A 14,148-nucleotide genomic window follows, 5' to 3' on the forward strand; every position below is an offset into this window, starting at 1 on the left:
AAATTAAAATTCAGCAGATTTTATTTGTTTTGTGTCCAATATTACAGCCAAAAATAACTGTACTTATCTATAAGTATTAAAAAGGAAACAAGAAAGGGAATGTTATACTTAAAAAATAATAACGATTTGGTAAGAACAGGTTTCCTGTGGTAGTATTCCTTATTTTTGGGGGGAGGGAGGGTAAGGCATAAAAGTCAAATTTCAAAATGGCGGCAGGATTTCTTTCTTCTTTGAGCAGAACACAACGACGATTTCTTCGGTTTGGCGTGCCAATGCTGGTTAGTAATAATGTGTATTGTGGTGAGCTATATTATATTTTTTCCAGCTATAGTGGAGAAAGTTTTGCTGTTACAGAAGCTTGTTAACTCAAATTTTAAAAATGCTTAGTCATACAAAGTCATCATTTATACTTACTTAAGTTAGTATTTACTTATATTTCTCGCATTTGCCCTGTCAGAGCTCAGCATGTGTTTACAACCAACTGACTTGTATGATTTCTTCATGAAATAGATTGATATGCAAATGATTTTCTGATGACAAACTGAGCATATTAGGTTCCTATGATAATAACAAAAAAAAAAAAATGAATTTTTATTTGCACGCAGTAATTAAGTTCAACATAGGTTTTTTTAACATATAAAAAACTTACATTTACATAAGATAATATTATAATTTTATTTTTAGACTTATTTTACAAAAAGAAAAAAACTAATGTTGCATACCAATAATGGGGGCAAATTGTTTGGTGCGGGTACCCTAGATAATCAAGCTAGGCTGCACTTGAGTGTTGGGGGGAATTTCTGCCTGCCTCAAATAGCTACCGCTAATTGCGGAGAGTCCCGATACAACATAGTTATTTAGTTAGAAAATGAATAAATAAATGGGAAAAATTTTAATAAAAGGTGAAAGATAAAAAAATGTTTGACCAAGCTATGAGATTAAAAAACTGGGTTTTCGATTTAAAATGATAAAATTGCATGCTTCACAGGCTAATACCAAATGGGATAAAGTGGGGTTAAAAGAAATTGCTGGAATTAAAAAAAAGTTTAAGTTCTGTATGTTTTAAACCCTTTTCCAAAGTGCCCTCCACAATGCAATCATTTGCATACAGTGCATTCTAAAACCATGTGTTTCCTAGGTTCTTGTAGTTGGTGGATCTCTTGGGCTAAAGGAATTCACAGATATCAAAATAAAAAGGAGAGACACAAAGTTCCAAAAGGTAAAAATAGATTGTCTGTTGTCAAAAAAAATACACAAATTATTTACATAGTGCTATAGCATTATAAAGTAATTCTTCTTCTAAGTGGGGGGAGGGAGGTTACAGATAAGCAGGTGTAGGTCTAACTATCACCAAGATTCTAGATTTGAAGAGAAAATTGAGCGAGTACTGAAAGCGTGCTGGGTAGATCTAGAAAAAGAATAAACAAACTTAGATCTGTTTGGCAAAAATTCACAAGACAATGCATGTTTTATACAGATTTTAAGATAAAAATGCAGATGTTACACAGTCTTGTGATTTCATTTCTCAGCTCACAAAGGAGGAGGCACTGAAGGTTTTACCAAAGCGAGAGAAGCAAATTACTCTTGAAGATGCCTACACAGTAAGTGACTTCCGTCCGTACGTCTGTCCATCAGTCTGTCTCTTTCTTTCTTCATGAAGGCCTGACCAAACATTGAAACATGTTTGTACATTTACCCACTCAAAGAACATAGCAATTAATTTGGAAGTGTTTGTATTGAGCAACATGTTTTGCTGTTAAACCAGCAATCAAACAAAATATTTCATGTGCTTTGTAACTTTTATTGAATCATAGCTTAAAATTTTCATGGCACCACTTTGATCTGTAAAATACGTTAAAACAGATTGTGTAAACACATTTAAATAAATCACTCTACTTTTAGGAAATAGCCAAAGAGGTTGACATTGATCGGTGGGAGAACAAACGGGGACCAAGACCCTGGGAGGAAAGCAAATAACAACAACTTATACTCTTGGATGTATAGCTGCAGGCCTTGATGACAGGCAACATAAAGTACTATAGTAATTCAGCTTTCTGGCCCTATTTCTGAGCTGGTGTTTAGGAAGAGCTGATTGCAGGCAAAGTAACACAGCCATAAAACAGTAATGGCACTTGAGGTACTAGAAGTATGTGACATGATGAAGAGCTAGTATCTGAAAAAGGCATTTGGAGCGATAATTTTGAACTTCTTGAGTTGAATACCTTGAGGTACAGTATAAAATGTTATTAAATGGAAATAAAGAGTAACTTTGAAAATAAAAATATTTTTAATACAATTTAAACTATGTATGAACAATACAGGGATTTTTTTAAAGATTCCTTCGTAATGAAAGTTGTGTAAAGTAGTCAAAAATCATGTTTTATAGATATTTTGTTCCTACAGTAGTTTAATTTTACTTAGTCTTTCTGTGTAGATCCAGTGCACTAAAGGGACAAGGTGGTGTGACATATGAAGCGTGACGGAAGAATTGAAAGTAGCTAAACAGCTTAGTATAAAAACTTTCGACTGAGTTGAACATCAAGGAGATAATTGATTAACAGATGTTTAAAGATAATTGATATAAAATATTGGTAGCAACTTATACTCACAAAAAATGGTTATTTATTGTAATAATTCTTTATCCATTATCATTCATTTTTACCAATTATTAGTTTTTATGAAGTTTTACCAATTACATTGTAATAAAAGTATAATAATACAAGTCTCACTAAATCCAGTAAACATTATTGTCTTGACATTTAGATACTACGTACTGTTTGTATTTATATAATTCCATGTAAACTGTATAAACTGAGGGCACAAAATAGCCTTCATGCTTTAAGAAACTATTACATAGTGTGTAACCTATGTCACTTTGGACTACTTGAGATATCAAAACAAGAACAATTAAAACATGTTCCTTGACGGTTGATAGAAAGTCAGGCTTAGGGTATTAAATGGCAGGGAGTAGACCAGGGTGGGTGGGGGGGAAGGGAAGGGAGGGGTAGGTACATTTTTTGTTAAACATTTCTTCTCTTAGAATTTTTGGTGTACAATATTGTAAATGCTCTCTCAAATACCCTATGGCATTTTAGCTAAACACCCCAATACCAGGGTGGTGAAAAGGAGAAAAACACATAGATACATGGACAGATCCAGGATCTGAGAGTGGCAGTGGGGTTGGGGTTGCAGTACAAAGGTGGTATAATTTCACTCTCAAAATGCATTAAGCCACAACATTGTAGCCCTAACAACCCCTTTCCTGGTTCCACCACTGAGATCTACTGCTTTGGGTTATTAAAGAGTTTTGCAATGTCAGCATCTGCCTTGGCTCTTTTTTCTGCAAGCTCACCAATCTTCGCAAAGACAGCTTTTTCAAGATCACTCATGGAAAGGGTTGCGATTTTCCCATGAAAACTCTCAGCTATTGAGTCAATCATTGCTTTTAAATCACTGGTTTTTACTAGACTCAAAACATCCTTAACTGGCTCCAGTGTTTCTTGAAGTGATTTTATTGCAATGATCTCTTGCATTTCCTTAGTGTGTTGCATAAAACTTGAATATGGGACATAAACTGTGGGTTCTTCTTCTTGCTGCATTATGGACAGAAACTGTGTGGTGTCATGAATGAAATCTTTATCAAGGATATCCACATTTGTGCTTTTTCTTACAAATGCAATGAACTCTTCTTCTGGTGAGCTTTGTTGATCCAAGAGCCATTTCTTCACCAAGGTTCTTGCAAGAACAGACTGATAAGCATTGAAAGGAATCCTCTTTGCATTCTGTGTATCATCATCATCTTGTTCATTCTTGCCTGACCTTGAAATCATGTTGTTATACTTCCCAATGAAAAGATCATAGAGCGATCTTAACAGCTCCCTGATATCATCACTACTGATTCCCTTATCTTGCATGGGCTTCAACAGCTTGCTCAGATCAAGACCCTGGTAAAAGAAACTTGAAAGCTGCACAAATGAGACAATACGCTTCAGGAAGCCCACTGTTCTTGAAACAATGTTTCTCCTAAGATCAGCTACCACAGAAGCTGCTTCAGCAAGTCTTGCTGGGTCTTCATCCTTGAAGAGATTGCTCTCTGGCATCATGTACTGTGGAAGATGCCCTTGTTTCAGACACTCCTCAAGGCGATCCAGTAGATGCAGTAGACATTTGGCCGAGGTGCTCTCTCTCCAAAAAATCTCCTCCATATTTTCACATTCCCAAAAGAGCAGGTTTTTCAAATGGTACGAGCAGATAACATCAGGAAGGTAATGTTTCTTCAGCATTTTCATCAACACAATGAGGTACCGCTGCAAAGGGGATATATTCTGTCCAAGTATATTCTCTGCTACTGAGAATGACAGCCTCCACTCTCTCTCGTCCATTTGATTTCCATCTTCTTTCCTTGCTCCTCCCTCTGTGGCTGCGATAGCACTTGATTGAGCTTCCGTTATCCCCGGGTGCTTTATATATTGTAAAGCATCCTCTGGTTGTGTTAAATGTTTTCCCCTACCCACGGGGGCAAGGTGACAGCCTTGCTCAAAAATCTCCTTCACAATTTCAGGAGATGGCCATCCATTTGGGCGCACACGCTCAAGCCACTCCATTGCTTGCTCAGGCCATGGTGTAGGATACTTAAAAACAGCTGCATAGTCCTCTTCATACCCTGGGAACCCATGTTTGTGAAGCTTCCGGACAGGACCATGAATATCATTACTATCATGATCTGAGAGAAGTTTATCCTCATATGGGAGTGGGAGAATATAGGAATGACAAAGATATGTGGCATCCTTGTAGTGCGGTTTATCATCTTTCCACTCTTGTGTTAGCAACAGCCTAGTATATCTTGGATCTTCAGGCAAGTGCTTCACAGTGAATATTGGAGCAGTTTTCCCTGACTCAGTTTTGAAAGTATTTTCAGTAATGCGCATGTGATCCAGATCTGGTTCCCAATAAGATTTCTTATCTAGGTTTTCAAGTAAGGAATCTTCTGAATCTGCAACAAAGCATCGCGGAATGCAGAAACCTTCGACTCGGCTGCCAGCATCTAGATTATTTGACAAAAAAAAGCATTCTGGGTCAGAGTGCCTTGCATTGGAGTATGCCAACCACCAATACCAGTCCCCGAACACCCATTCCATGGGGAAAAGGCAGTTGAGTAATTCAGAGAAAGGTTCAATCCATACTTCAGATCTTTCATCAAAGGTATTATCCATTCTTGTAAGAAAAAAAAACACAATCTTAGGAAACAATAAATTGTGGAGTAAAATGGGTGAAATGGATGCCAAGATTGTTTGATTGTTTCATTGAATGATTGTTCCATAGTATGATATATAGCTAAATGTGTGCTGATACACTCTTTTTTATATAAGAAGTAAAGTGGGTGAAATTGCTGCCAAGATTGGTTCATTGATTGATTGTTCCGTAGTATGATATAATGTAGCTGATAAACAGGCCCGTACCCAGGGGGGGGGGGTGCAGGGGGTACAAACGCACCCCCCACAATGGCCTAAGGTCCGCTCTCGGTTCTCAATAGACATGCTATTTGTAGACAAAACTATAAAGCATAAGCCAGATCACTCTGGCATGTAGTCAAATCTGACAATAAACGTCCCGTGGAGATACTGCAAAGGCATAAAAAATATAAAAAAAATTCCTTTTTGTTTTTTTGGGGTTGTCAGATTTTTATTAGAGAACTCATTCCATCCCCCCCCCCCCCCCCTTTCCGCAGCCACAGAAAGATTAGGCCCACTTTTTTTTCGGATTTCGCACACCCCAAGAAAAATCCTGGGTACTGGCCTGATAAACTCTTTTTTTATAAGAACCTTTTTATAAGAACTCCAGCCTGAGATTTCATAAAATTTTAAGAACATGCTAAGAACATGCTGAGGCTCAGGTAGCAGAAAAAAAATATTTTTTAGTCCTGATGGGTTCTAAAATGCAGAATCAAGTTGTGCTCATAGTTATAACATTATTATTGCTATTGATCATTAGTGTTATTCTCTTCCTAGTAATACATTGAATATTATATTCTTATATACACTAAAATTTAAGAACATCGTTAAGAACATATATTTAGCCTAAAAATGTCCCAAAAATAAGAACGACCCAGCCTCAACTGAAAATAAGACGTTCTTATTAAAAAAGAGTGTATTTAAACAATGCACTGCCTTGATACTGTAAAACTGATAAATTATCAAATTGGTCTAAATCACTGAGTTACCCACTTGAATCAAGCCAAATACCGTCCACAAGATAGCTCTGAGACTATTTTCCTGCTAACACTACATCGTTTTATCACAATTTACCCCTTGTGCCCCTAAACAACCATCATTCAAAACCTACAAAGCAAATTTGCGTGTCTAAGTCACTGATGAAGACTGCTGGTTTCGGTCGAAAAGTCAAATTTCTATGTAAGATCAAAATTCCAGAATTAGACTTATATTCCGTTTATAAATTTGCGTGTTTTTCTACATCTACGCCCACAACTACTCAACAAGAAGTAAAGAAAGAGAGGGCCAGAGCGAGATACAACAACTTCTTGACAGCTTTTATCGAAAAATCAATTAAAAATCAAGATATATCAGCGGATGCACAATTAATTTATACCTTAAATGCTTGCGTAAATTCGTCTTTTTCTGTTGTGTTTGCTTGCGCTTGTCACAATTTGTAACACTTTCGTTTCGTGGAAACAACAAGGAAACTATTGGATGTGAAGGACGAGAGGGACTGGGTTACCTGGGCGAGGGGGCTGAGACGCTATGTACCCGGGCGTAAGAATTGATAATTGGCATCATTTTATTTTAATTGATATCAATTTACTAAATTATTATCAATTTATATTTAAAAATTGATAAATATTCATAATCAAAATTCGGCTCAGTCTAAATGATAAAAATTGATATTATTTGATAGAAATTGATACCATAATTTAATTGATGATAATTGATAAGCTGGAATGCGCCGAAAAAATTGATAAAAAATTATATCAATTGATAACGGGAAAATTTCGAGTGAGTATCAATTATCAAATGTTATCAATCGCTAATAATAATTAAAAAAACATTTAGCAAATTGATATCAATTTTTATTAAATTTATTTTACCGGGGAAAAAAGGATGTTTGAGGGGTCATTATCCTTTTTTCTTTTTTTTTTTTAAATGGTCATTTATGCTTGAATCTTGTTTAAAAAATTTTATTCCAGTATTCTTCAATGTGTGATTTTCATTATTTCAAATAAAAGCAGAAAAAAAATATGGTTTTCATAGAAGGAAAGACGGCAACATGACGCAAGACCTTTGGTAAAAAAAAACTCTGACTTTGTTATTTAATTAGAGTTAAGGAACCTTTAATGATCTGTTGACATACGCCTCGAACAAGCAACCAGTAAAAAACCGGTGGTCATACGTGACCATACAAGTGGCGAGTTCCCGTTTGACATCTGGCAGCTAGAAAAGTGCAAAAACCGACGAGGATTGACAAAAAGGGAAATACACCAACGCACCGAAGACGTCGATAATCTGTAATTGGCTAATGGACCGTTTGGAGAACTATAAATCAAATTTATTTTTGTTGCAAACAAAGCAGCGTCAACCAGTACATGTGGTCGAGCAGGTAAAGGAAAGCGTCCAGTTCCGTGAAAATACAAATAGAAGAACCAAATGGACATATACTAAAAAGATTTTCGTTTGCTTCTTTGCTTCTCTATTGTTTCTCTCGCTGATTTTTAATGAATTCTATTGGATTTGAGTTTATCAGCTTAGTGTACTCTAAATGCTGGACTTAATCGAGTGGCTATTAATAACGAGAAATACTCCACGAAATGCATATTAGAACTCCGCTAATTCGAACTTGGTTGCTGTAGCTCCCTGTTAACTCTTTAAACTATTTTTCTTTATTTCCCTTGCCTCACTTTACCTTATCAATTGTCGTTATTTCGATTTTTCTCAATGCCTATCCACGTTATCGACTGATATTTGTCCTGTGAAAATATGCACGTGATCCGTATTGACCAATGAGCGCGCGTGAAAATTTATCACTGGGATATAATTAGTAAATTAAACCATTTTACAAGGAATTACAAAAGGAAATGGCCTCTGCTCCCTCCCCCGAATAACTGAGCGAACCACAAACCCTACAAAATGTCTAGCCACGGTCACGCTTGCCATCTTTTTTCTAGATATTCTGAGGGGACATTGAGAATACTTAATACACAGGTAACCAATGGGAACCCAGTCAGCATGGCGGTCGCACATTATCAGCCAATCACAAAGACACTGTGGGTTTATTGTTCTTCTGTGTACGATACTCTACGTCTACATAGTATACAGTTATGTTAGTCACCAGGCAAAGACCGCGTCCGAGTTCCCGCGCTACCCGATATTCCCCTTCGCAGTAGAAGAACTCTCGCTGTTTGCAGACTTTATGACGTCATGGTGTGCTCAAACTCGTGCTAAAATAGACTGGATACGAGCCCAGGAGCCCTGTGTTAATGAAATGGCGTGGAGACCTGGTTGGAATTCTTTGACGCAGCGCAATAGAACAGATGTCAAAAAGAGCTACTTGGCTTTGTATGATTTACGGCCCGCTGGAGAGTTTAGCAGATTGGCTATACAGACGGTCGATATAGACGGTGTGAGGAAATTATTTGGCGGTGATTCATGGAGAGTGAACATCCGTGGCCCGTCTTCTGTGTCGCCTTTGGTATTAGACCACCTTAATGGGACGTATGAGATACTTTTCCTGGTCAAACTTCCTGGTATTTACACAGTACAGGCTGTCCTGGAATACACCTTGTGTGATGGGTATAAGGACCCGCCTATAGATTGGTTTATAAAAGGTAAGATCCTCCTTCTAGAGACTGCCTAGCTTGAAGGGTTGCCCTGAGAGTCCTAGCCCGCATTGCTTTGGGTATCAATTACATGAGCAAAAAAACAAATGCACCGGTTAGAAAAAATGTACCATTGTTATATATATATACCATTGTTATATGTACCATTGTTATATATATATATACGCCCCTAAACTTCCACTTGGATTTACTTATACAACCATGATGCAACAACGGGCTACGAAAAATTTATTCTATTACCACAAGTTAAAAATCTAAGTTTTAGTCACGTGATACCTTTGATCCCTTGGATTCATGTAACTCCACCCTCCCCCCCCCCTCCCCTATTTCAAAAGGTGTTCACCTTGTCACAATTTCCGTATATATATATTCAATACATAACGTTAGAAAATATCTTTCTTCTCAATGTGGTCTTGCCTTTCAAGGTAATGCACAAGGGAAGTACCAGCCTTTGGACGCGCTGCCTGGGTACGAGAAACCGTTCCTACTCCTCCCCCTGTGGGGATCCAAACCGTTCAAGATCAAGATTCCGCCCGTCGGACGCGGGAAACCTCTTATCGACAGTGAGTGCCTGGAAAGCCCTTGGATGTTCAGAAAAACAGCAAATCCTTTTTTTTTTTTAATAATAAGTAAACTTTAAAAGCACACTAGCATACACCTTGGGACCAGTCGGTCCAAGACGGGACGCTAGCACAGTGTATTACCCGTGCAGATGGTATATAGGTGCTATTTATGCTAGCGGCAGAACCGGGGGCAATGCTTCCCTAATTGTTGCATGAGGGGGGGGGGGGGGGATAAAGGCTGTGCCCACAAAACGACTGAGGGGTCGTAGCGTGGTAGAACCAAGAATATATCTTGTTTAGGACATTTTCTTAGTCGACGTCGTTTCGCGCTTTTCCCTAGTTCCATTTTAAATCACTTGAAAATAATGCCTCATTCAATCAAACTAAACATTCAAACAACCCTAGAAGATGATGCTGTATAGCCAGCAGGTTTAGTTTCAGCCACTTTGTTGTCATTCGTCTGAACTGGAAGCGTTTTTTTTTCCTTATTCAAATAGAAAACGTCCTTGGTAAGAAACAAATAATTTGGTAGTTTAGGGGGGAGGGGGATCTTCAGCCCTTGTTCCGTTCTTAAAAGTGCGCTTGGTTTGTTTTAAGGTATCCCCCATCCCCTTCCCCTTTTCCCAAATATCTTTTGTGAATCAGGGAAAGCGCAATGTCTTATGGGACCGTTCATCATGCAAACTTTTTATTGCTTAAAGAAATTTTCCCTAGGGCACAAAACGTAATTTATGTTGGCTTCTCGTTTGTTCTAGAGCTTGGATATCATTTCCAATTCCTTAACCACGTCTGCAGTATCAAGTGTCGGTTTCTTTGGGAAGGGGAGGGTGCCTGGATGAGGCTCAAGTGGCAGCCCTACACTAATGGTGAGTTGGCCCTGATAGAACAATGAATCACCATAAGCAGCAATAGCAACATCATAACCACCACCAATACCGCCGTCATCATCATCATCATCGTCATCATCATCATCATCATCATCAACATCATCATCATCATCATCATCATCATCATCATCGTCATCATCATCATCATCAACATCATCATCATCATCATCGTCATCATCATCATCATCATCATCATCATCATCATCAACACCACCGTCGCCATCATTATCAGCAGCAGCGAGACCACCACCACAATAACCGTCATCATCATCATTATAATTATCATCATCATCATCATCGTAATAATCATCATCATAATTATCAACATACTTGGTTGTCATTACAGGTGTCCTGGAGCGACAGCGTCAAGACTTTGATGCGAGCAAAGGCACACTATGGATCTATGGTGACTCTGTGGGGGATTTCTTCCACCGGTCCATCTTACGTCACCCATTGTGCACTAAACTCTTCAAGCACTGTAACCGTACATATAACTGGGTCTACAACCTCCCAGGAGCCAATCAGACAATCGGGAAAATCCTCAACGATAACCTCGACTTTAGCATCGATCGAATTCTCCACGAGATAAGCCTGGTGTTGAACTCGACTCAAATGCGGGATAACCCCCACAGCGTACTCGTCCTTAACCTCGGTCTGCACTACGTGCAGAACATCAACTTCACCAAATACCAGGAGATGATTGACAGAGTCATAGGGTTACTCAGGGGGGAGGAGACGGGAGAGGTAGGGGAGGTGGGGAGGGGTTTCCGTGGTCAGGTGGTATGGAAGACGACGACTGCGATCAACAGGGAGAGGTATGGTGACCCCCGTAAAGGAGCCATCCACGCTAAAGTCATCCGCTTCCTGACCTATCAGGTGAGGCCAACGACTCTGCAGGCGCATACAAAGGGAGTGCGCAGGGTGCGCGCGGCCATCCCCTCCCCCTCTCTTTGGCGGCAAAAACGTGGGTCATTTCTTATTGAGGAATCTTCAAATACTATGATTTTTCCATATGATACCTATGACTGCGCACCATTTCCCCTGCGCATCCCCCCCTCTCTCTTTGGCGGCCAAAACGTGGGCCATTTCTTGTTAAGGAATCTTGAAATACTATGCTTTTTCCATATGATACCTATGACTGCACACCCCCCCCCCCCCCACCTCAATCCTTGGTACGCGCCTGTCACTTAAATGTAAAGACCTTTTTATAAGAATTGTTAGACTTCTTTTTCCCTATTAAGAACAATTCCTAGTCCCATTCGTATTACCCCGCGGTAAGAAAATGATATTTTAATGTTTATTAACAACGATAAAAGGGAAATTCAAATTCTAATCTTACGGCGGTGACCAGACCACATTTCGTTTTGCTCTGCTCATTATATTATCCTACAATCGCATGTCATAATTGGACACCCTGTGATACAGGAAGCCATCCGTTGTTATTATTCCCAGAGGCGTGTCCAGATAAAATGTATAGTGTGAGGTCCAGCCGCAGTAATTCACTGACCTCAGAATTGCTTGAAAATGGCAATTAATTTTCTCGCATTCTGAGCCATTCCTGAGCCCCGATAAATAGAGACCCATCTAGATCCAAGCTTTCTCTTTTCAAATACAGAAAAAATCATAACTTGATCACCTTAACAATTCAAGAAGTCAACTCAATCTATTATTCGTCGGGTACCCACGTCTGCAATGAGTAATGTGGGGGTAGGATCCCTTGGCCCCCCTCCCCCCCCCCACCTCCTTCCCACCCCACCCCTCTGGACACGCACTTGCTATCTATTGTTATCGTCTGGTATCTTCTCTTTTTTTACAAGCTCGCTAGAAACAATGGATCTAGAACTCAGTCTCATCGACATCAGTCACTCGAGCCCTTAGGTAAATCTTAATACAAAAATATGTTATTTTTCACCTCAGAGAGTTCTTCTGTACAATGCCTATGCCACAAACGCCATGTGCAACGCCGGTATCGACATACTTGATGTCTTCCCGATGAGCAATGCGCACCCAAACGGCACAGGCCTCCCACACAAGCGGTTTGACGCAGTGCACTACCCAGCTGGTACCTTTACACGTGCCTCTGACGTACTCTACAAATATTTTAGTTAGATCATTGGATGATAAAACCTTTAAAGGCCACATAAAACAAATCGTTCGTTTCTGGTTAAGATGCCTCGGGACATGTTGGCAGGCAGGCGTTTTTTTCATTTCTATTATCCTCTAATCAGCTAATCCCAAAATTAGGCTTTTCACGTGGAGAGAAATTATTCCTTCTATCATTGTCACTATTGTGACACTTTTTGATGCAGCGGTGAAAGGGTTTCCCGAACACAACTCTCAATGTATGGCGTGATTGGATGTCTTTCGCCTTTTCTAATTGTCGAAACTCGCATGAGTCTAGAGGTTTTACAGGGAAAAGTTGCACGCAGCACAAATTCTGGACGCGGGCAGCGACCAGAAACGCATTTTTTATGTGCTTAATAGCAATGTCTGTAAAATATAACAATGGGAATTTCTATGTGCCCGAGAATGTTAAGAAAGACTGGGAAGACGTTGTTTAGATAAGTAAAGAAGTACAAAGGACGCTAAAACTTTTTAAAAGCTTGTGTGTGCTCTCTCTTTCGGCCGCGAGAATCGCGTTGGAATGAACTTTTTAGACCGATAGCGACCGTCAACTTCAATATAGCTCGTTTTCCATAAAGTTGATCCTGTCTGTCCCTCTACGCACGATATTTTGTTGCCAATTGTGTGTTTTCTACAATAAATTACAAAATAAAAGACTGAAAAAAAAGATGATGCAAAGCGTACCTTTTTCATCTATGGTCTCTTCTCGCTTTACTTGCGCGTCGGCTATACACACACACACACATCTTTCGCATTGTCCAAACGCTGCAGTCCCAGCGTTTTGTAACTTGCAATCGTCGTCGCGTTTTCATGTAATCGCTTTTTTGAAAACGTTAATCTCTTTATCATGACTCAATATTGCCCTCAAATAATCAATCCTGGCGCTTTTAATATCAGTTTATTGGTTTAATATTAGTTGGGTTAATATTAGTTTATTGGTTTAATATTAGTTGGGTTAATATCAGTTTATTGGGTACTGTGCCTACCTTTTTTTATTACTACTAAATGGCTTCCGTGTCATCCAGACTATCAAAACCCATATCTTCCCTTGGGGCGACTCTGTGCTCTGACTTAAGAGGGGGAGGGGGCTACTGCTTTATTACATTCCCAACTAGTTTAGCATAGGGCAGTTTGAAAAGATGGCTCCTCAAGGGAAACGTATGGAACAAGGGAAACCTAATAAACCGTGAGGCTGGACCACTCTCAGCGGGAGTGCTGATGATTATTTGTTACTTAGATACAAGCACAGCGCAAGTGAGAATCGTTTAAGCGCATTAAAGTCAAGTGATCTCTTACACGATTGTCGCGCACGTGCTCTAATGAGAACCAATCCTTTAATAATAATACACACACTTTGCCTCACTTTGCCTCCCACACAAGCTTTATCGGTAGCTAACAAACTGAGATAAGAATGCATATTCCCAAAGCCTACGATCTTTTTAGCCAGTGGAAAAAGTTCTTTGTTCGGCGACGGAGCGAGATTGTTGGACCACATGGTAGGGCTCACTTTGACGCTAAGTCGGACATCTAAACTTGAGCTCACCTTGATTGTATAGAAACTCGGGCTTATAACGATGATTTACCACTGCCCTGTAGCAACACTGAGCCATCGGCTTATTCACGGGGGGGTGGGGGGGGGGGGGGTGGTAGCTCGCCGTGAGGGTCGCACACGGCAAGAGGGAACATCACGATATTTATGGGGGCGCTGACATGACGAGATGGGGGA

At 39.5% G+C, this 14,148-nt stretch overlaps 3 protein-coding genes across 5 annotated transcripts; 2 read left to right on the forward strand and 1 right to left on the reverse strand.

The window, feature by feature from the left end:
• The first annotated feature begins 135 nt into the window (after nucleotides 1-135).
• On the forward strand, nucleotides 136-2,938 carry LOC116602322 (cytochrome c oxidase assembly protein COX16 homolog, mitochondrial). The gene is made up of 4 exons (XM_032363723.2): nucleotides 136-278; nucleotides 1,139-1,219; nucleotides 1,530-1,601; nucleotides 1,903-2,938. The coding sequence occupies exons 1-4, from the start codon at nucleotides 207-209 to the stop codon at nucleotides 1,975-1,977; spliced, it is 300 nt and encodes a 99-aa protein (XP_032219614.1). The 5' UTR covers nucleotides 136-206; the 3' UTR covers nucleotides 1,978-2,938.
• LOC5518910 lies at nucleotides 2,603-6,743 on the reverse strand. Of its 2 annotated transcripts, none has more exons than XM_001638781.3 (2): nucleotides 6,607-6,743; nucleotides 2,603-5,214 (listed from the first exon to the last, which is right to left on the reverse strand). In XM_001638781.3, the coding sequence occupies exon 2, from the start codon at nucleotides 5,211-5,213 to the stop codon at nucleotides 3,282-3,284; it is 1,932 nt and encodes a 643-aa protein (XP_001638831.2). In that variant the 5' UTR covers nucleotide 5,214; nucleotides 6,607-6,743; the 3' UTR covers nucleotides 2,603-3,281. The 2 variants fall into 2 exon arrangements, with proteins under 2 accessions (XP_001638831.2, XP_032219609.2); XM_032363718.2 differs by having other exon boundaries at nucleotides 2,603-5,044; nucleotides 6,607-6,723.
• A 579-nt stretch (nucleotides 6,744-7,322) lies between these two features.
• Nucleotides 7,323-13,089, forward strand: LOC116602321. 2 transcript variants are annotated; one of them, XM_032363720.2, is made up of 6 exons: nucleotides 7,323-7,611; nucleotides 8,214-8,836; nucleotides 9,274-9,411; nucleotides 10,167-10,277; nucleotides 10,645-11,174; nucleotides 12,216-13,089. In XM_032363720.2, exons 2-6 carry the CDS (start codon nucleotides 8,221-8,223, stop codon nucleotides 12,405-12,407), a joined length of 1,587 nt encoding a protein of 528 aa, XP_032219611.1. In that variant the 5' UTR covers nucleotides 7,323-7,611; nucleotides 8,214-8,220; the 3' UTR covers nucleotides 12,408-13,089. The 2 variants fall into 2 exon arrangements, with proteins under 2 accessions (XP_032219611.1, XP_032219610.1); XM_032363719.2 differs by having other exon boundaries at nucleotides 7,324-7,611; nucleotides 8,177-8,836.
• Nucleotides 13,090-14,148: the final 1,059 nt, after the last annotated feature.

The sequence above is a fragment of the Nematostella vectensis genome, chromosome 7 (genome assembly GCF_932526225.1).
Source record: "Nematostella vectensis chromosome 7, jaNemVect1.1, whole genome shotgun sequence".
NCBI classification, from domain to species: Eukaryota; Metazoa; Cnidaria; class Anthozoa; order Actiniaria; family Edwardsiidae; genus Nematostella; species Nematostella vectensis.

What these genes read in the sequence shown, in the direction of transcription:
- LOC116602322 (XM_032363723.2), top strand. Translation starts at nt 207, where the DNA reads ATGGCGGCAGGATTTCTTTCTTCTTTGAGCAGAACACAACGACGATTT. An exon ending in GGTTTGGCGTGCCAATGCTG is followed by an intron (nt 279 to 1,138) that starts GTTAGTAATAAT and finishes TGTGTTTCCTAG; the next exon opens with GTTCTTGTAGTTGGTGGATC. An exon ending in GAGACACAAAGTTCCAAAAG is followed by an intron (nt 1,220 to 1,529) that starts GTAAAAATAGAT and finishes TTCATTTCTCAG; the next exon opens with CTCACAAAGGAGGAGGCACT.
- LOC5518910 (XM_001638781.3), bottom strand. Translation starts at nt 5,213, where the DNA reads ATGGATAATACCTTTGATGAAAGATCTGAAGTATGGATTGAACCTTTC.
- LOC116602321 (XM_032363720.2), top strand. Translation starts at nt 8,221, where the DNA reads ATGGGAACCCAGTCAGCATGGCGGTCGCACATTATCAGCCAATCACAA. An exon ending in TATAGATTGGTTTATAAAAG is followed by an intron (nt 8,837 to 9,273) that starts GTAAGATCCTCC and finishes TTGCCTTTCAAG; the next exon opens with GTAATGCACAAGGGAAGTAC. An exon ending in CGGGAAACCTCTTATCGACA is followed by an intron (nt 9,412 to 10,166) that starts GTGAGTGCCTGG and finishes CGTTTGTTCTAG; the next exon opens with AGCTTGGATATCATTTCCAA.